Source organism: Pleurodeles waltl, chromosome 3_1 (genome assembly GCF_031143425.1).
Source record: "Pleurodeles waltl isolate 20211129_DDA chromosome 3_1, aPleWal1.hap1.20221129, whole genome shotgun sequence".
Taxonomy (NCBI): domain Eukaryota; kingdom Metazoa; phylum Chordata; class Amphibia; order Caudata; family Salamandridae; genus Pleurodeles; species Pleurodeles waltl.
The window spans coordinates 645,368,743-645,391,169 of record NC_090440.1 but is presented as its reverse complement, the minus strand read 5'-3'; the positions used below and the strand labels follow the sequence as shown (position 1 = coordinate 645,391,169).

The window sequence follows — 22,427 nt, the reverse complement described above, 5'->3', positions numbered from 1 at the left end:
TTCTCTCTATCTTGTTTTCTCTTCTTTCTTCATTGTTGTCCTATCTACCATCTGTTTTTCCCTGTTGTCTTCTCTTCCCCCGTTTCGCCCCAACCCCTTTTTCTATTTGTTGATGCTTATAGGCACTTGGTCATGTAATTAGAACCCCCTTCTCTTGAATGGTGATCCCAGCATTGTAACAGGGATCGTTCAGTGTTCTATCCATGCTCTGGGTTATGGATTGAAAACCCCTTCTCCTTGATCATAGTATTGGACTAAAGGATTGCTATGTGGTCCTATGAAGTGTTAAACTCTTTTCTCCTCGGGCACATTGGTTTGTCCTGATGATGATCCTTGTAGTGGACTAAAGAATCAAAAGGTCATTGACTGTAGTACTTTGACTCAGCTTTTGATTATTTGTATTCAGCAGCAGTGGGCATGAGTACTGTTGGAATGTGACCTCTATTCTTAAGTTTTTTGTGTGTCACATTTCTAATGCCTGAGGAATGTCTTTTTTGTATATTGTAGGTTCTTTCCCTGTTTGTGTGTGCTTCCCCCCTATACAATTTAGTTTGTAAATAAATGTGCTGATTTTTACATTTCCTATTTTGGGAATTATAAATATTTCCCTTTAGTCTGTATTTTTCATTTTTCCATTTAGGGACCTGTGTTTCTTTAAAGCATTCTTGTTCCAGAAAGCATTCCAATGCAATGTTTCTATACTCTCAGATATGATGCGCATACCTTGTAACGAACTAACATAATGAGTTCCGCTCAATACTGGCTGGATAGTTCTGCTTCCAAATTTGTCAGCCTCAATAAGTGCATTGTTTATTCCATATCCACTGAGATTACTTCCCGCACACCTTAACACAACTTTCTTCATGTGGAAAACGTCCATCATTGGATAAAGACCATCAAATTCTACTGGATTGCTCATAAAAATGTCAGTTACACTACGGAAAACACCTTCATTACCGAAAATTGGCAGGATAGGCTGGTTTTCAGAGCATGAATTCTAGCCCACAGAGGAACTGTTTTTTCTCCATCCTTCAGTCTGCACTAAATAAGTGATATGATCAATTCAATTACATCAGCTTTGTGGACTGCGGCATGAGGTAGAAGAAGATCCATGTCCTCAGCCACTTTGAAACTTTTTGGTAGAATGGGACGTAGTGATGGCATATAGTCTTTGCACACATTGACCAGGCAATTGGGTTATAAGTTTGCAGCTTCATTTGTTTATGCCTACAGCTGTCACAACATTTTTTCCAACAGCTACTTCAATGGTGCAGTCTTGAAAAAGCAGCATGGCAGTATCATGTGTGCTGGATGTTCCAGACAAAGAAAAGCTCTCTTCAAAACCAAAATTAGCATGAGCAGTGAATTCTGTCATTGTACATTCTTTTTCATAAAAATCTTAATTCCTTTTTTATGGATCAGTACAGAGTCATCAATGTTGACCATTACTTTGCTGATCTCACTGAGTGTGAACCCGTAGCCAGCACTCAAGAGTGGCTTTAAAACTTAACTTTGCTTTTTCAAAGAGTGCAAAACTTAACTGAGGGCTGGCAGTTACGTTGCTGCTGGGAATTCATTGTACATTCATCTTGTATGCAGTTCGGGTGGGCAGACGAATCCGCCGCAAATACATTCACCTCACTGTTTAGATCAGCTACTCGGCTGAAAACCTCATCTTGGAAGAAACTAGCTGCAGATAAAAACATGTTTCTCCTTTGAGATTCCCATACTCTGTACTTTGTTTTATTGTCAGTCCCTTTGGCCCTTGTTCTGGCTAAACCACAGATAACACATTGAAGATCCTATGGTTTCTGATCAGTTGGAGGTGGACGAGGGGTAGTCATCGATGGGCGTTGCTTTTTGTTGTCAACACTTTCTCAGAAGCCTTGGATGCTTATTTTGATTCACTGGTTTCTGCAATTTTTTGGCAATTTTTGTCCAGGCTTTTGTCCATTGTACACGACTTGTAGCACTTGTTGTTATAATCATAAAATATTTCATCCTCTTCCTCCATCAGTTTCAACCTTTTGTGAAATTCGTCTTGCTGTATTTCCGCAGCATCTCAAACTTTCTTCTGTCCAGCCACAGTTGATGTTAGCTTTTTTTAAAATTATTTTAGCATATGACTAATTTCTCTTTGTTGAAGGAGTCCTCAGATTTTGTAGTTAGCAGCACTCTGTCATGAGGTAAAGATCATCTACTACCACCTGCTTCACTCATGTTTACTAATTTAAATCAACAAAAAACCTGAATAAAAACAATATTAAAATAAAGTACCAATATGATGGCTAAAATACATTGTTATAGGGCCTCCAGTTTGGAGAATGGAGCAAGAGTTGTTCTGAGGAGTTATTTTCTGTCTCTTTAAGACTACTTGAACAAAAAAAAACTACGTTTTGACACCAAAATGAACTATATAGGTCTAATGGTTCCTGGAATATTACATCATCACTGCAATACATCCATCATGTTTAAAAATGCCATCCAGAAGAATACTGGCCAGGAGAACTACCCAGCCTCATGGATGTTCATCACTAACTCTGAAAAAACTGGAAAGGTCATCAGCAGTGGCATGGTCAGTCCCAGAATGATGTTCCACCATGAAGTCAATACCCTCTAGGGAGAACAACTATCTTAGTAGTTTCTGTTTGTCACCCTGTATCTGCTTTAGCCACCTTAGGAGTCTCAGAACTGTTTGAATCTGGAGGTAAGTCCCAAATAGGTATGGTCTCAGTTTCATCAGTGCCCAGACCACAGCAAATGTTTTTCTTTCGATGGCACTCCACCTGTGTTCCATGGGTTGTTGCTGCCTGTTACTAAATGCTACACATTTGTCTAGGTCTTCCTCATTCAGCTGTGAGAGAACAGCCCCATTTCCATGCTTGAAACATCTGTCCGCACATTTAATTCTTTGTTGAGGTTAGGTGGGCCTTGAGGGCTGGTGATCGGCACATGGCCCCTTTCATGGTGTGAAATGTCTTTTGACACACCTGAGTCTGGATCACATTGCTTGGTTGCTTCCTGGATGTCACCTCGGTCAGGTTTCCTCAGGAGAGGAGAATGTTGACCTCTCGTTGCCCCCCTCAATTAGGGCAATATGCTAAAACCCTGATGTCAAGTCAAATGTACTGAGGACCTTGGAAGCCTGTAGCCCGTCAATGAGCTCATCGGCTCTGGATATGGGATGAAGATCGTTCTTGGTGACTGTGTTGAGGCCCCTGTAATCCACACAGAATCTCTGTTCTGGGGTGGATGCAAGAGGGTGCAGCCTTTGGTACCAAAACCGCTATGTGACCCAAAGACTAAAGGAGTACTCAATCACCCCTAGTTTCAACATCTTGAAGACTCCATCCTTGATGCTGGCTCTTACATTGCCAGACATCCTGTAAGTAGCATTTTTAACATGCATGCTGTCCTTTCTATCAAAGAGATGGGTACCCCAATTGGTGAGCCTCGAGTGAGTGAAAATAGTGAGAAAAACTGCCCCAAAAGGTGGCAACAGTTAATTTGTTGATCTGCTAACAGACTGGGGGAGGTGACTACTCACTCAACTAATCTATCTTGACCTTGAATAGGAGAAGGTCAGGGAGGGGTTCACTCTCCTCCTCACCATCATCCGTCGGCATGAACATATTTAGGATCACTCTAAGTGAGTTTCAATCTATGTCTCGGGGACTCTGCTAGTCCCATGATCATGTCTTTCAGGATAATGGTGGACCTTTTAACAAGCCAATTGGCTGGGGGACATATGGTGTGGAGAACTTGTAGGTAACCCTACACTCATCTCACCTAGCCTAGCCTTCATGTAGGCTGACAAAGTTGGTGCCTCTGTCATATACTACCTACTTTAGACACCCTACAAGGGTGAATATTCCCATCAGAGCTATGGTCACCAACAGTGTAGTCACTGAACTTGGAGGTGTGACCCAAGGGTACTGGTTGGAATGGTCAACTATCAGCAAGATAAATCTATTGCCTGGGGCTATGTTTGGGTCCAGAGGCCCAACAGTGTTTACAATCACCCTCTTAAAAAAATGTTCTCAATATGTGGAAATTTTGGATTGGAACCTTGGGCTTCACACAGGACCTCCAGTATCCACTTGATTTAGTCCTCATATGGGCCAGTAAAAGTGAGTGACCAGGTTATCAAACATTTTGGCCTGCCCCAGAAGTCCTGTCAAGAAAATAACATGAGCCAACTCCATAAGGAAAGCCCTATAGTACTGTGGGACCACCAACACCTTTGTTGTCCCAAGCTCAAGGACCCCAGGCTCACTACACAGCAGCCCATTAACACTGTAAATATAGTGATCACTAGAGATATCATACTTTTCTGGCCTTAATCGTTTGCCAAATAACCTCATGAGTAGTGCACTCTCTCTGCACCTTGCAGAAATCTCTGCCTAGTATGGTCCAACTGCCATCTGGCCAGCTCAGGCAGTTCTTCCAGGGCAGCCACACCTTCCCCTGTAGGTACCAAAATTGGATTCAAGGATGCATTTTGCCTAAGGAAATAGCACATATGTAAGGGTGACAAGAGATAACTATGTAGTTTCTAACGGTACAGGGACAGCTCACAGCAGGAAGAGGGAGCAATCCCTCTACATTTAGAAACTGCACCCCTCGGTGCCCTTACATACTTTCTGAAGAGGGAACAGTGCATCTATGTTTAAAAACACTGCAGATTAAAGTTTAGTCTGTAGTGCTTTTTCAAACATAGAGAGACACCTCCCTCTTCCCGCCCTGTTTTGAAATCACTGCAGTGCATAGCCCTTGGCACCCTTACATACTCTACAGTAGTACCTGCAAAGTTACAATAACTGCAGAGTATGTAAGGGTGCTGAGGGCTATGCACTGCAGTGAAGTGTTTTCTAAACCGGGTGGGAAGAGGGAGAAATGTCTCTACCTAAAGAAACACTACAGATAAACCTTTATCTGCTGTGGTTTTTAAACAAAGAGAGACTCCTCTCTCTTCCCACCCTGTTCAAATACCAAACCATTGCAGATTAGTTCCACTGGGCCGAGCAGCAGAATTTATCAGTAATTTCTGCATTACAAGAGTACTGTTTTGCATTTATTTTTGTAGAAAATAAACCTGTAATTTTACGATGTCAGGACCTTCACCACTCTCATAAATGAAAATAAAATACATCGTCTTGGAATTTTGTCACAGGGCAAACATGAATTTTGTCAGCAGGATTATAACGTACCACACAGGTAAATGTTCCTTATCTGTGGAGTGACATCAAAGGCCCAGCACAAATAATCCTCATACTCCAACTAATGCTGACATTCCAGGTGTCTTTCTTACACGGTCTACATTTGATAACACATTCATCAGCAAAAACATGTTGCTGTTTATTTTTCAACTGCTCGTGTTCTCCTTCTCTCCTTGTCATTGGTTACTAAGATCAATTGATCAATCGTTAACAAAATTAAATGTTAAAAAATTATCTTCAATGTTTTGAGTATTTGTTCATGTGGCTAATATCTGACTTTTGTTTTTTATTTCTTACATGAAGATGCAACAACAGCAAACTGTAAGTATATGCATGCTGTCATTTTTCCATATAACATGACACTATACATGTCCCTATGCTGCCATCAAAGTGTTCTGATGACATGTGATATTTGATATCACCAGCAATGGATGATATCATTTAGAATTTCATTTCTAACATGATGTGTGATGTCATGAACAGTGTACTGGGTCGAGCTTTGGTTGCATTGGTAGCCATAATTAGTGACTTCCAGTGTTTGCCTGAAGACTGTTATCATTCCTATACTTTCACTATGTTTTTTGCTGTGAAGTGTTGTAGAGACAAATATTAGTTTTTTGAACTAAAGTAGCCATGCCATACATTTAATAACCTTTTAATTAATTTATATTTTGATTCTATACTGAATTTAGCTTTAATGTCAATGTAACATATTGCCCACAGACTTCTTCCATCTTCTCTAGAGGTTAGACGTAGGGCTTCACTGTAAAGTCATTGATTATGAAATTTGACATGCAATGGCTAATGTTGTATGTGAGATCATAAGCAACTTATTACTAGTTTGCCTAACCATTACTAGTGCATGTCAATGGTTTTAGATTTTGTTTGTAACCATTATTTCATTTTAACTTTTCTTCAGTGAATTCCTAAGGATTTCTTAAACATACGTTAAGCATCTATATACCCAGTGCTAACCACAGCTTATTTTTTTTCAGTAAATTTCTTAGCTCCTCTTTGCACGAATTTCCAAATTTCGGCCATCCTCACTGTCATGCATAGTACGGGCTGGCCCTAGTCACACACTGTGCCACTGGAGCATCATTTTTTAATGCTCCAGTGGTGCAATGTGCCAGCCCATATTTACAAGGCCATGCAGTGCCACCTTGTGTGGCTTTTCATAGCCTTGTAAATATGGACCCCTTTCACGCATAACGATGTGTGAAAGGGCGTTCCACGGCTGTTGCTTGCGGTGTTCCCATGCAACACCCACGGAACTGGGAGGAATTGGATGCATTCCCAGATTTACAAGTCTGGGAAAGCTTCAGATTCCTACACCACCTCAGGGGTGGCGTAAGAATGACACAAAGGGGAGAAATATATTTCTTTCTCCCTGTTTTTTCCTCTTTCTCTGTGTGCTGCATTCTGCAACACACAAAGAGGAAAATACCTCTTGTGATTGTTTTTGTGCAGGAAAGTGTCCCTTATGCACAAAAACAATCATCCCCGCAATGCAGGCATCCTTGCACTCTGGTGCAAGGGTGCCTGCGCTGGTGTTGGGCAGCAATTAGTGTGCAGGGGAAGAGGACAGGAATGTGCTGTATCTAGTAGATATGGTGAAACAAGGAGCGCCGCCCCGCTTCATGGGCCTCATAAATGAGGCCTGTTGTTTTTTCGGAACTGGTATGGGATCCTCTCGCCTGAACCAGAGGTGCAAGGGAATGCTACTCCTGCTCCTTGTTTAATCTTCTCAATGTATTTTCAGAACTCAGGGACCAAAAAATTGCATTCTATAATGGTGGCTGAAAAATTATTATTCTCAGTGTGGTCAGCCAGTCAGGGCTTCTGGTCTGGATACCTGGCTTTGGACTTATGTAGCTAAAATTGGCCTTGGCAGATATAGATCCCACAGCCAAGCAGGTGTGAATATTTTTTCACTTTTGGGTAAGCAGGAGGTTTTATTGGTCCAGATGTCTCTATAATTTAACCACTTCATGCTTAGATGGAAATGTTTTTAAATTGCTAATGTATCAAAAACTACAGAAGGGATGGGATTTCCGTTCTAAACACACACCCCAATTTGGTGTAAGTCTGTTTGGGTGTATTTTCTGTATTGAGAAGCAAAGAATCTTATGGGCTTTATGATGGGAAATTATACTTTTGGCTTCCCCTTTTTTGAATTATGCTTGTCATATCTGCATGGAACTGTCATTAGACACCCAACATGGATGTATTTTTTGGTGCAGATTTAACGAACGCCAAAGTTATTAAGAAAACAAAAAATTCCTTTTCAGTAAAAATGTTGACTTAACCATAAGTTCAGAGGTACTTTTACTACCTGTGACAGATTTCCCCCTTGAGATTTGCATGATTTGCATAAATCTCAAAATATCAAAAGCAAGCTAATCATGGTAAGTTTCTGCCAAGTGTTGTGCAGATCTGTGAAAACTGCTTCAAAGATATTAGCAAATAAATATTTTTGGATTCAGATAACCTTGTCACCCCTTGCTGGATATGCATGAAACCTATACTGGATGTAACATACTAACACCCTTCCACATTCCATTCCTATGTGTTAAAAAACATATCAAAGTTATTAATACAAAATATTTTTTGCCTTCTCTTTGATGGATCTGCATGAACCTTGTCATAACCACATGTAGGACATTGGGTTATTTGTTGGAGAGGAATACCCCACTTCAAGAAATAATCAAAGTCCTTGCTAGGGTGTACCACAAATGTCACTAAAAACATGTGCTTAAACTCTAGTAAATTGGCACATAGCAGTCAGGTTCAACTTAGAGGCAATGTGCAAAGTATTTTTGCACCAAGAGCAGAATGTGGACTGAATTCTGAAGAATGCAAACATTCCCCCACAGATCCTGGTTTAATCCTTTGTTTTTTTGCCCACCATGCCACCCCAGTTTGGACCTAGCTGTATGCAAATCAGTCTTGACCCAGCTTCCCAGGGAAACAGTTCTGCCGGAAATGCCAGACCAGGTGCTCCCTGGACTGGAAACAAGCATCCTTGTACAGTTTCGGGGTATCACTCATCATCAGCCAGGCTAACTTGAATACAGTGACACAATGAGCACAGGACCCATGTCTGGGCATACCCTTCCTACTTAGGGTGACAAAAGCAACAAGAAGAGACGATGGATGGAATCCTGAAAAATAGAGGCATTCACCCCACGTCACAGATCTGAGTTTAATCCATTGTTTTTTGGCCCACCACGCCACCCCATTTTGGACCCAGCCATGTGCTAATTAGTCTTGCCCCTGCTCCCCAGGGGAACAGTCCAGCCCAAACTGACTGGAGGGATGTGTTTGAAATGTTTCAATATTCCATTCATCATTTTATTTTGTACTGTTGAAAAAGTATGTTTGCAACACTGAAACAGTACTGAAGTGAAAACATAGCACAAAACCCCCAAACAAATTTAATATAATAGGGGATATTTTAATAAATAAAAATCACTAAAAATCACTAAGTAGCATATAGTAATGATTTTTTAGAGCTTGAATAAAAAAAAACCACAGAAAACCACATCATTCCAAAGTGGTTATTTATTTGCATTAAACAGGATCAAAATTTAAGGCAAAAGAGCGCATTTGGAAACAGAGACCAGATTTGTCCCAGTAGAAAGTTTAGGTTTGCAATTTTATGGATAAAGTCCTTGTCGATGGGGTTGTTAGTGTTTTGTGCTTCAAGCTGGTTTCAAAAAAGGGCTCATCAACAGTGGCTGTCTGAAGAGCAGTACCTTGGTGGCAGCCTCAACTCCAATGGGAAGTTTGAGCCACTTGATGTCAATGGTGAGAAAGCTGTAAATAGGCAAAATCCAAAGTTTTGACTCAGGAAGGCATTGCTGGTTGGCATCAGTCCTGGTGAAATCCTCTACATTCAGAAGGAGGAAACTTTCCTGTAAGTCAAGCATCCTTTAGCAAGGTGTTAGAAATGGGGTCTTTGGTTGACAGTCAGGTTACCCCCTGTTCAAGCAAGGACCCTGACTCTAGTCAGGGTAAAAGAGAATCACCCTCAGCTAACCCCTGCTTACCCCCTTAGTAGCTTGGCAGAGCAGTAGGCTTAACTTCAGAGCGCTAGGTGTAAAGTATTTGTACCAACACACACAGTAACTCAATGAAAACACTACGAAATGACACAACACAGGTTTAGAAAAATAGGAAATATTTATCTAAACAAAACAAGACCAAAATGACAAAAATCCGACATACACAAGTCAAGTTATGAATTTTTAAAGATTAAACTCAAAAATAGCGCTTAGAAACAAAAATGCTTCGATGAGATGTTAACACGGCGTCGTGATGGAGTCGTTCCCAACAAGCCGACACCAGCGGCGCCGGACACGGAGTCGTGTAGACCCCCAAGTACAGTACCTTTGGTGAAGAGTGAAAACAAGCTGATGCGCGAAGTCGGGGATCGCGGGGTCTGTGCGAAAGGTTGAATCCACACACTTTGAGCAGCGTCGGTCCCGACGTGGTGCGGCAACTTCCACGGAGTCGCGGATTTCAGCGGGGCTGCTGCGGCGTCAGGCCTGCAAAGAGCGTCGCGTTCCAGTGAAGGTCACGCCGTCGGGTGCAGGCGGGGTTTCCGGATTCAGCAGCAGCATCGGTCCGGAGTCGTCCGAAGTGGATTTCCTTGGATTTCCACCAGCTTTCCTTTCAAGGGCCCAGGGACTGGATAGGGCACCACTTGTCAGAGCAGGAGTCTCTCCAGAGACTCCAGGTGCTGGCAGAGAGAAGTCTTTGCTGTCCCTGAGACTTCAAACAACAGGAGGCAATCTCTAAATCAAGCCCTTGGAGATTTCTTCACAAGATGGAGAGGCACACAAAGTCCAGTCTTTGCCCTCTTACTCTGGCAGAAGCAGCACTCCAGGAAAGCTCCACAAAGCACAGTCACAGGCAGGGCAGCACTTCTTCCTAAGCTATGAGCTCTTCTCCAGGCAGAGGTTCTTCTTGGTTCCAGAAGTGTTTCTAAAGTCTGTAGATTTGGGTGCCCTTCTTATACCCATTTTAGTCGTTGAAGTCACCTTTCTTCAAAGGGGACTCCCACCTACTTGTGAAATCCTGACTTGCCCAGGCAAGGCCTCAGACACAAACAAAGGGGGTTGGAGCCGGCATTGTCAGAGGCAGGCACAGTCCTTTCAGATGAGAGTGACCACTCCACCCCTCCCTCCTAGCAGAGATGGCGAATCAGGAAATGCAGGTTACACCCCAGCACCCTTTGTGTCACTGTCTAGTGCGAGGTGAAAAACAACCCAACTGTCAAACTGACCCAGACAGGAAATCCACAAACAAGGCAGAATGGTTTAAGCAAGAAAATGCTCACTTTCTAAAAGTGGCATTTTCAAACGCACAATCTTAAAATCAACTTTACTAAAAGATGTATATTTAAATAGTGAGTACAGGGACCCCAAACTCCACATGTCCATCTACTCTCTAGGGGAATCTACACTTTAATCATATTTTAAAGGTAGCCCCCATATTATCCTATGAGAGAGACAGGCCTTGCAACAGTGAAAAACGAAATTGGCAGTATTTCACTGTCAGGACATATACACCACATTACTATATGTCCTACCTTATCCATACACTGCACCCTGCCCTTGGGGCTACCTAGGGCCTACCTTAGGGGTGCTTTACATGTAAGAAAAGGGAAGGTTTAGCCTGGCAAATAGGTACACTTGCCAAGTTGAATTTACAGTGTAAAAATACACACACAGACACTGCAGTGGCAGGTCTGAGACATGATTACAGGGTTACTTGTGTGGGTGGCACAACCAGTGCTGAAGGCCCACTAGTAACATTTGATTTACAGGCCCTGGGCACCTCTAGTGCACTTTACTAGGGACTTACTAGTAAATCAAATATGCCAATCACGGATAAACCAATCACATACACATTTTATAGAGAGAGCACATGCACTTTAGCACTGGTTAGCAGTGGTAAAGTGCTCAGAGTTCAAAAGCCAACAGCAACAGGTCAGAAAAAATAGGAGGCAGGAGGCAAAAAGATTGAAGATGACCCTGCATAAGCAAAAAAGTCCTACACAAGGCAAATGAGAAATTTGAATCTGACTGGTGATTCAACATCGGTTGAAGTAGCTCGGCAGTCTGGTGTGGTGTGACCCTCTTGGTCTTTTGGAGAAAAGTTCACAAAATGTTTCTAAGTCCATTTGCAGTTTATAGATAGGAAGAGTATATTCTAACACCAACCAGAGGTCCAGGACCAGCAAAGGCTAGTAGCATAATCCACAGCAGTTTCAGTTGCAACTGGTCAGCAGCAAAAGCAGAAAATTAAGTTGCAGAAGATGGCCTCTAGAAGCTTGTTGTGTCCATGAAGCTCACACAAGAGAAATCAGCAAACTGACATTTGAAGTTACTTCTGGGATTTCCAGAGGCAAGCAGGTCTAGGCTTCTTTCAGGCTTCAGACGGCAGGGAAGTCCTTTTTTTGAGTTTTCAAAGGGCATGGAATGTTCTGATTCCAGGTTCTGCGGGTACCACTTTTATGCCTAATGCCAGCCTTGGTCCTCGAATACACAGTTACATTGGTCTTCTCTAGTCCCAGCCTATGGCCTGAGTGTTTATTAATGGACTTGTTTCAAACTCTTTCCCTTAAGGCAGGGAGACTGGATAGGTTTGTCCCCATCACCCCTTTCAATTCGTCCTTGCTTTTGAACCCTTCACTTCCATAGCGAGATACAATACCCCACCGGGGTGATGGGGCTGGTAGGGCTCCACAGAGGAAAGTACTGCACTCTTTGCAGATGATGTTCTCTTTTACTAGATTGGGACTCACCTGACGGGACCATGATGTCTCTGCCTCTTCGAGCTCTATGAAGGAACCTCACTCTCCAAGGTGAACTCAAACAAATCCCAGTTAGTACAGATTTTAGGTTGGTATGGTAATCCTCCATTCCAACAAAGTTTTAAATACATAGTGTAGGAGGCTGGACTGGCTTATAGTGGGTACCTAGTGGTGCTTACACCTTGTGCCAGGTCCAGTTATCCCTTATTAGTAGATTAGAAGTGTTCTAGCAGCTTAGGCTGATAGAGGTAGCTATAGAAGAGCAGCTTAGGCTGAACTAGGAGACATACAAAGCTCCTACTATACCACTTATATCACTTAGCACAATATCACAAGAAAACACAACACTCAGAGTTACTAAAATTAAAGGTACTTTATTTTAGTGACCTAGGGCCAGATGTATCATCAAGGCCACTTGCGATTCGGAAATAGCGATTTTTAAGAAATCGCTATTTCTTACTCACAAAGTGCCATGTATCACATTTGTGAATCGGTGATAGCGATTTCTTAAAAATCGCAAATGCTATTACCGATTCGCAAATTGTGATACCTGCCCCATTCGCACCTATGGGCCTGTTGGCCCATATCTGCAATTTTTTTGCATTTCCAAAATTCCGATTTCTGAACCAGAAATCGCAATTTTGGAAAGTGTAAACCCCAGGGTGCTGGGGGCCCAAGGCCCCCTCTGCTGCACCCCAAAAGCTTTTTGGGACATGTAAGGTGCACACATGCCAAAAGGGCATGTGTGCTTTACATGTACAATTTAAAAATGCATTTTAAATGCATTTTTAAATTTTGCACATGGTTACCACCAAGTTCAACTTGGTGGTAGTTAGCGATTCCTAAATGCCAAAATCGCATTTAGGAATTGCTTCATACATGTGCTAAGGAATCGCAAATAAGGAATCCTTATTTGCGATTTCTAATTAAGAGAGTCGCAATTTTAAGGAATCGCAATTTTAGCATTCTGTTTAGTATTTCATACATTCTGAAATGGCATTTTGCATTCACAAACGGGCATTCGCACCGTTTGCGAATGCAAAATGCTTTCATACATCTGGCCCAATATGCTAAAAGTATCTCAGAGGATACACTACCTTAAGAGGTAAGTAATATACATAAAATATACACATAAACCAAACTCAGGTAAGTAAACAGTTAGAAAATGAGTGCAAACACTGTAGGGCACAATAGAATGCAATAGGAGACAATAGGCCTAGGGGCAACACAAACCATATACTCCAGAAGTGGAATGCGACCCACGAATGGACCCCAGGCCTAGTGTAGTGTGTATAGGGTCACTGGGAGTGTAAGAAAACACTAAAGGTGTCCAAGATACCCCACCCCAAGATCCTGAAAAGTAGGAGTAAAATTACCCTACTACCCCAGAAAGACAGTGAAGTCGAGATAGGGGATTTTGCAAGTACAACAACTGACTGCAAAGCACTGAAGAAGGATTCCTGTACCTGAGGACCTGCAAAGGAAGGGGACCAAGTCCAAGAGTCATGCAAGTGTTCGGCGGGGGGCAGGAGCCCACTAAACCCCGGATGAAGGTGCAAAAGGGCTGCCTCCGGGTAGAAGAAGCCAAAGACTGTGCAATAACGGAAGGTGCCAGTAACCTCTCCTTTGGTCAGAAGATGTCCCACGGCGTGCTGGAGGACACGGAGTTGTTTCCATGCAGAAAGACCGCAAACAAGCCTTGCTACCTGCAAGAGTCGCGGTTAAAAGTTTTGGGTGCTGCCAGGGCCCTGGAAGGACCAGGAGGTCGCCCCTTGGAGGAGGAGACAGAGGGGGCACTCAGCAACAGAGAAAGCCCAGGCAGAAGCAGGCAGCACCTGCAGAAGCACCCGAACAGGCGTTCAGAAGAACTGAGCATGACGGTCGAGTCAGCACAACAAAAGGGAGTTCCATGAAGTCGGAGTCCAACTCAGCGAGATGTGCAATGCAGGACGGAGTGCTGGGGATCTGGGCTAGGCTGATACAGTTAGACACCACACAGGGAACACATACAGGGAATACTTTATGAGTACTGGGGTCCTGGCTAGCAGGATCCCAGTGACACAGGCAAAAACAAACAAACATACAGTAAAAATGGGGGTAACATGCCAAGCAAGATGGTACTTTCCTACAAATAGGAATCCACAGCTCCCTTATACCCGAGCCGGCCATGGAACCTTAAAATGACACCTCTCCTCCCCTTGATGAAAATGGAGCTCAAACTCTAGGCGGCCCTTCCACTCATCATACTGGGACTTGTGAACCTCTATAAAATGATGGTTCTTCTGCATTACCTCTATTTTGTCCAGAACTTCCCTCTATCAATCTCAGATTGGGGGCTTAGAGACCTCATCCTATGGGTCAACCATCCACACTGTAGTGCTTGGGCTAAATGCCAACTATCTGTATACAATGGCTGTGTGACAATGGCAGCTCTCCAATTGTGCTATCAAGCCACGCAATTACTGGTGATCAGTGACTGGTTGACCAGCAGATGGGATGACCCCGAGTGAGGTTCGGGCCTAATTAGCCTTCTTAAATCTTGATAAAGTCAGGGAAATGCTCTACCAAGATCCAACCCCTAAACACCTCCCCAAAGTAACCTGGGTAGACTTTTAGACCTGGCATGTTGCACTACGTTCCATGAGATGGTATGGCATTTTATTTTGTGCTGTTGAAAAAGTATTTTTGCAACTCTGCAATAGTACTAAAGGGAAAACATAGCACAAAACCCCCAAACCAATTTAAAATATATGGGGATATTTTAATAAATAAAAATTACAAAACAGTCACTAAGTAGAATATAGTAATGATTTTTTGAGCTTGAATTAAAAAAAAAAACACACACAAAAAACACAGAGTTCCAAAGTGGTTATTTGATTGCATTAGACAGGATCAAAAATGTAAGGCAATGGAGCGCAGTTGGAAATAGAGACCAAATTTGTCCCAGTAGAAACTTTAGGCTTGCACTTAGAACATTTTATGGAGAAAGTCCGTGTCGATGGGGTCGTTAGTGTTTTGCGCCTCTGGCTGGTTCCGAAATGGGCTAATTGACAGTGGCTGGCTGAAGAGCAGTACCTTGATGGCAGCCTCAACTCCAAAGGGAAGTTTAAGCCACTTGATGTCAATGGCGAGAAATCCTAAATTTTGACTCAGGAAGGCATTACACTGACTCAGCAGACCCTGTTGTAGAAAGATTGCCACCTCAGACACACCATTGGCCTTCAGGGATTCCAGGCTTAGGGCATAATTGGCATTACAACACTGGGCAACATCCGGAAGGGAAACCATATTAACTCTTTCCAGGACCTTCAGACAAAATATGCCCTGTCTAAGACCCAGTTGCCTAAGTATGCGCTAGTCAGACAGGCTCCACCATGCATCCCCTGAACATAATGCATTGGAAGCCCAGTTACTGGAGGGCAACTTTAAAAATTGAGGGCTATCACACATTTATTACACGATGATTAACAATGCCCCTGATATCTTCACCACTTGAGGAGGAAATAGGAAGCTTGGATTAGTTTAGGACACAGACTGCCAATTAGCCCTAATGCCCTCCCCCCCAGATTTCAGTTTTCCCGACATATAGGACTGGTCCAGCTGAACTATCTTTATTGCACATATATTACCCCTCTGAAACTGTAACAAGCGGAGAAGCTACAGACTCCCATCTGCTTTCGCTGCTCTAGCCCAAACACAGACTTTTTTTCCACATGGCATGGCTATGCCCTTTGATCATTGACTACTGGAAATGAGCAATGTCCTCTCTCAAGTCCTGGGATACCAACTCCCATTGATGCCTAAAGAAGCCCTGCTGGTGGCTCTAGACGAATCTGGTAATGCCAGAGGGGAAAAATACTTCATTGGTATGCCTCCAATAGTGGCAAAGAGAGATACACTGTCCCAAGATGGAAGTTTACTTCCACACCTATGATTACTGAATGGAGAAAGGGGATAGACTGATGCACGGCATAGCAGGAATCCTTCTATGTTTCATGAGGCTGACCTTCCAAACATGTACAACTATCAAGAAAATGGTTGGATCACTATGGGCTGCAGCTTTTTATGTAGATATTTTGATATGTACTCCTGTGTGGGAAAGTGTGGTGGTTATGACTGTTCCTGTGCAGGACATTATTCACAATCTTGTTTACGGTCTTGAAATCAATAAAATTGGCTATCAAAAAAAGCCTCAATGATAAATCCCTTAGTACCCTCCTGGAAGGAATCAGTTGTGGCCCTATTTTTACAAAAGGGAGCAGAAGTTGAAAGTAATCATACTAGTTGTTATCAAACAATCTCCCTACTAGATAGCACACTTAAAATATTTGGCAGAGTCAAAATTGGAAAATTGAAGGCCTGGGAGGTGGGAAATCAGGTCCTGTTTAAGCTGCAGTATGGTTTTCACTCTGGCCTTGGAAGGGTTGAGCAATATCTTAAACTTGAGATTATAATAGGTAAATACATCAAGGCGAGGGGATAGGCCTTTAATTTAGCTTTTATGGATTTCTCCTATGCCTTTGACATGGTACACCAATTCATACTTTGGGTCATTAGAGAGGGGATGGGTTTTAAGAAAGCTCTGATAGACCTGTTATGTTGAATGCACTACAACTCAGTGTCCAAAATGTGATATAGACCAAATGGCGAACTCTCTCCTAAAATCAGTTCTTGGGAGTTTACCATCATTGTTCTATGGCCACTTTGCTCTTCTTAGTGTGTATAAATGGGCTGAAATAAATGCTATCTGTGTTCCACAGGGAGAAATATGCCACAGACTAGAAATCATTGTGTCCCGGTCCTACTATATGCCAATGATGCATTTCTAATTTATAGAACCATAAATGGTCTCATGATTTTGATTCAAGCTTTCAGCAATTTTATGAATAACCTGGGTCTAAAAACCAACTCAGTCAAAACATTAATCATGACACTTGGTCCCTGAAACATTAAAACAAAGAATTCTATCTTAGAGTGGCTGAGATGGTTGAAGTGCAACACTTTACATACCTAGGTATCCCTTTTGCTGTCAACATGAACTGGGAATATTCACTTAAAACCAGGGCACTTCAACTTCAAAGGCCGGTTGAGTCTATTTTTAGCTTTCCAAAACAACTGGGCCACAGACCAGTGAGGGAGATTACCAACATTTGCAACAGTAAGTGTGTTGCAATGGGGAGTTATGGTGCCGGGATCTGGTGATATACCTGTGTTGATCAGATACAATGGCTAGAGAACAAATTTATATATAGCCTGCTGGTGGTTCCACAAACCTCTTCTATCTTTATGTGTCCCTCAGAGGCAGGGTTACCTGGAAGACAAAAATAAACCTAATCTGTTGCTAATGTGGCTGAATGCATGGGGTACTCCAGAGCTTTTTGAGAGAAATCATAGCAGATTGTCTGCTATTTCATGGCTAGCCTATGGCAAACTAGTTTTTAATACCTTGGGGATCTCAGAGTTTTTCACTTAACCAGAAGCATACAGCTGGCTCTAGAGGCTTGGTTAGAAACATGTTTATTAACCATTGATTCAAATTCTTGCAATGGAGTCCCAGAATATGAAATCATCTAGTAATTATGAACTAATCAAATCGACAATAGGTCTTGGGTGCTACTTAAATTCATTTTTTTATACTTAGTATACATTTTATCTCACTTGTCTGTGTTTTAACAACATTCACATTATACTTTGGGGAATATTTACAAGCCCCTTACGCTCCTTAGCACCACGATAGCATAGTTTTTTCACATTACAGCTGCACTAAACGGGCCCTGATCCTGCTCCGTATTTACAAAGTGGCGCAATGGTACCATTGCGCCACTTTTCAAACACTTGCGCCACATTATACCTGCATCAGGTAAAACGTATGCAAGGGAGACTTACCCCATCAGGGAGGCCCAAAAAATTCTAGTGGCATTTTTAACGCCTTCCCAGGGCAGGCGTTAAAGTGACAATAGTGCTATATCCTATGAGCCTCCCTGAGCTTTGCTGGACTAGCGCCCAATGCAGTCTCCAACCCCCTGGTGTTTGTCTGGGGCCTGGCCTAGGCAAGGCAGGATCTTGTAAACAACAGAGACTTCTCTTTGAAGTAGGCCTACTTCAAAGGCAGAAAATGGTATAAGAAGAGCACCCAAAACCCCTGATAATCAGGTTACTTCTGGACCCAAGAAGAATCTCTGCGAAGGAGAAGAGCTGGACGCTGGAGGAGGAGTACTGCCCCTTTCTCTGTGACTGTGCTTTGCTGGATTGGCATCCATTAGCTGCTTCTGCCTAAGACAGGACAAAGACTGACTTTTGTGTAACTTCCCACTGGTGAAGAATCTCCAAGGGCTTGAACTGAGCTTGCCTCCTGTTGTTGAAGTGTCAGAGACATAAAAGACTTCTCTCTGCCAGCACCTGGGCTTTCTGCTGAGAGTCCTGCCTGCCAAGTGGTGCCCTAACCTGTCTCTGGGCCCCTGAAAGGTGAAGTTGGTGGAAAAGGGCAGAAATCCACACAAAGACCGGCGTGCGGGGAAACTTTCAACGCACCACCTGCTCTGTGGCTGAAAAACGCAGCGCCGCCGGCCTCATGGCTAAAATCGATGCTCCACCTGCATTGCTGCTGGGAGATCGATGCAACACAGCTGGAGAAACAATGCATAACACCCACAGATGCTGCTGTTAACGACACAAGCCCCCAAGCAGTGTGGTTTCTTGACACTGTGTGATCGGATTTCGCTTGCCCGAACCCAAGTTGCCCGTCCAGGATCGATCGCACTCTTTCAGCAGAGAAGAAACAAGGCATGCCAACCTGACTGGAGAAGGAACGACGCACGCTCTCGCTTGTGGGTGAGAAATCGATGCATCGCTGGCCTCTTTCGATGCACACTCGTCTGTGCGGCTTTACTTTTTATGCTGCCCAGGTATTTTTGTACGCTAACAGCGTTTTCACTGTTTTCTAAAGGATTTACAATTCTTTTGCTTTTTAATTCATAACTTGACTTGTGTATGCTGGATTTGTGTCGTTTTGGTACTGTTTTGTTTAGATAAATATTTCCTTTTTTCCTAACCTGTGTTGTGCCTTTCTGTAGTGTTTTCACTGTGTTGGGTCAAATACCTTACACATTGCTTCTGAAGTTAAGCCTGCCTGCTCGTGCCACTCTACCAACGGGGTGAGTGGGGGTTAACTGAGGGTGGTTCTCCTTTACCCTGACTAGGGTGAGGGTCCTTGCTTGGACAGGAGGTAACCTGACTGCCAACCAAACACCCCATTTCTAACATTGGTGATCATGGGTTGAGATTGGACTTGTATTTGTACTTGACATACTGTGATTAAGTGTACACAACTGTTTTCAGTGCAGACCATTATGTGACCACATACTACTTGTCTTCGCAATTTTTGCTTTTTTTCTATTTTTTAGATTTTCCCCTACGTCCATATTTTTGTTGTACACTTTATTGACTCTTTGAACTTCATTTGGGAACTTATTTTTCTGCCTTTGGAACTTTGCACTTTTTACTCTTCATCCTGTCTCAATCTGGAGATGTATCAGCTGTAGATGCTTTTGATTTAGGGAGACTGGAGAGTTACACAGTTGCTCAACTGAAACAGTTATGTAAGGATCTTGCCTGTCCCATTAAGAGCTCCACCAGGAAGGAGTTGCTGCAAAAGGCACTGAGGGCCTGGTGGCAGCCAAAGAAGCTGAGGGGCACACAGAAGATGAAGATGAGGGTGAGGAGGAGGAGGAGATGCAGATTATTCACAATGGTATAGTGGGCGGGCCTGTTATGTCCAGGGGGAGGGTCGCCAGGGCAGGTAGCAGTGTGTCATCCAAGGGTCTGACTCCTGAAGAGTTTCAGGAAAGACAGGCAGAGAGGGCCCACAAGTTGGAGTTGGAGAAAATGAGGATGGCCATAGAAGAGAAAAAGTTATTGTTGGCTCATGAGCTCAGCATGATGGAGCTGGATCTGAGGAGCCAGTCTAGTAGGAATGGTGGCAGCAATAACTCAGTGCAGCCTGAGGGGAGAGTGCACATTCCTAAGGACCTTGTGAAGGATTACAAGACTGTTGGGGTTTAAGGGATATCAGTCTGCTCTCCATATGAATCTGTTACCTGAAGCTCATTGGGGGACGGGCCTGTGGAATCTCTATCCAGGAGTGCCCTGTAAAAAAGTACACCACATACCGGGGCCAAGAACAGCCCTGGCTACTAGTGGGATGTTGCATTGAGTGCACCACCCATTAGAATAGCCTGTCATGCGTGTATCTGACCTGACAAAGCAGGCCTGTGGAGGCGTAGCTGCACCATGGTTCAGGGTCGCACTTCTAACGCCATAGTGAGTCCTGAGTGGGCCCTCCACTACCCATAGAGCACCCCCTGAAGGGCAGAGCAGGTGGTAGATAGAAGGATGGGCCTCAGTAGTGAAGAACCCCCATCTGGGCTTTCCCTACCTAGGGAATCGTCTCTTCCCATAGATTTTTGATTATTGTCTGCCCAGTGGCCTTAGGACCCTGACCCCTTTCCCACTGTGAGTATGGTGTGAAAGTGTGCGCGCCTCTCCTACCTATGTTAGGAAGGGTGCTTGTCAGTGTGGGTAGGCGTACCCAGTGGTGATTCTGATATGTGACCAACCTGCCATAGCAGGCATGTAGGTGTGCATTTGCACCCATAGTGTGCTTAAACATGTATCTAGTCTGACATAGCAGGCTTGTGTGTGCGCACTGGCACCCATGGTGTTTAAGTAAGCCTCCATCCTGCTATAGCAGGCTTGTGAGTGCGTACTTGTGCCAATGGCATGCTTAAACATGTATCCAGCCTGCCATAGCAGGCTTGTGTTTGTGCACTTGCCCCCTTAGTATTCTTCAACATGTACCCAGCCAGTCATAGCAGGCCTGGGTGTGTGCACTTGCACCTATGGTGTTTTTAAACAAGTATCCAGCTTACCATTGCACCTAATGTCCCCTTAAACATGTGCCCAGCCTTAAAATGCAGGCTTGTATTCGCGTAAGGGCATGTATGCCCAGGGAGTGTGTTTTCAGTATGTATGAGAGCTGCTCTGCCCAGTTGTTAACATGGAGGAAGTAAAATTACTCCTAGCTGCAATAGTAGGTTGCAGTGGAGCGGCCTCATCATGTTTCCTATCTTTGAATTCATCCTGACAAACCCCTTCCCCTGGTAAAAGTGGTTTTGTCAATAATAACTTAGACATGCCACTTCTAGAAAGTGGGCATCTCTGTTGTCTGAAAACCCTTTGTGTGGATTTTTAAATTCAACTACAGTCCACACTGGAGGTGGGGGAACACATCTGTGCATTCCCCAATGACAGCTATAAACCTTGGACACACAACTGAATTGACAGGCCTCTGCCATTTGGGGTCCTGGCTGGATGGATGGGGGGAGAGGTTTTGATACCTGGCCTCTCGGGCCAAATCTTGGTCCCACTAAAGATTAAGACCTGACTTACACAGCCCCATGGGAGACAGGACTGAAATTTAGGGAAGACAACTGTGGTTCAAGGGTGAACCCTTTGAACCTTCGCTAACTTCAAAGGCACACTACATTATAACCACTGGTGCTACACTGCAGCAATGGAGAGATATACTTGCGGAGACGCAAGACAGAGGTTACTGGTCGGCATCTTGCACACTGCCAGAGGATTCTGTTGTGCACCAGGAGTAATTACTGCCCTAGGACGAGACTGTGCACTCTTCCTAAATTGTGGCTGACCTGGACGGATTATCTGCTGCTGTATAGCACTCAGGAATGTGTCTCCAAGGGCTTGTTGGCTTGCCTCCTGTTCACTGAGGGGGGTCTCAGAGACATCAAAGACCTCCTGAAAGCAACCTAATACACCTTCTACCCCTGACATCTGGAGAGCAATGCCCTCTTAAGTGCCAACATCATCTGCTGGTTTCCATCTGACAGCAGCAGAGTGAGTGTGGAACCAAGTATTGTGCCTGGAGACTGGTTTGCCTGCTGCGGAGACTGGAAAGTACTACAGGCATTCAAGTAGTGTGGCCCATCATCGTGGTGCAACGTCACACATTAGAATCTTGTTGGTGGTGAGCAGATTCACTAGTTTCAGGACTCCACATGGCCCGCTTTATCGATTGTGCCACATTTCTCTCATGCGACTCGCTGACTGCACCCATTGCATACAGTGTTCGATTCACAGTTGTGACCCTCGAAGCTGGAAGCGTACACTTTGAATTTCTGCATTCTACCCCGGGTGGCACCCCTGAACATGCACCTCTGTGTGTGTGACCAGATTGATTTGGTGCTACTTAAGTCATTGTGCACAAGATATTTTGCCTCATTTCAGGGTGGAATGGAATTGGTAATGCTTTGTGTGTAATCCGATTGGTCTGGCGCAACTCTCGTCATTGCATACCGACGTTGTGC

The 22,427-nt window shown here is 43.7% G+C and overlaps 1 protein-coding gene across 1 annotated transcript in view; it reads left to right on the top strand.

Annotated features, from left to right (window-relative positions):
* Window positions 1–22,427, top strand: part of LOC138284408 (intestinal mucin-like protein) — a 362,338-nt gene that overhangs the window by 68,486 nt on the left and 271,425 nt on the right. Inside the window, exon 4 of the mRNA XM_069223145.1 lies at window positions 5,523–5,540. Coding sequence (XP_069079246.1) covers window positions 5,523–5,540 — 18 coding nt within the window. The remainder of the gene's footprint in view (window positions 1–5,522; window positions 5,541–22,427) is intronic.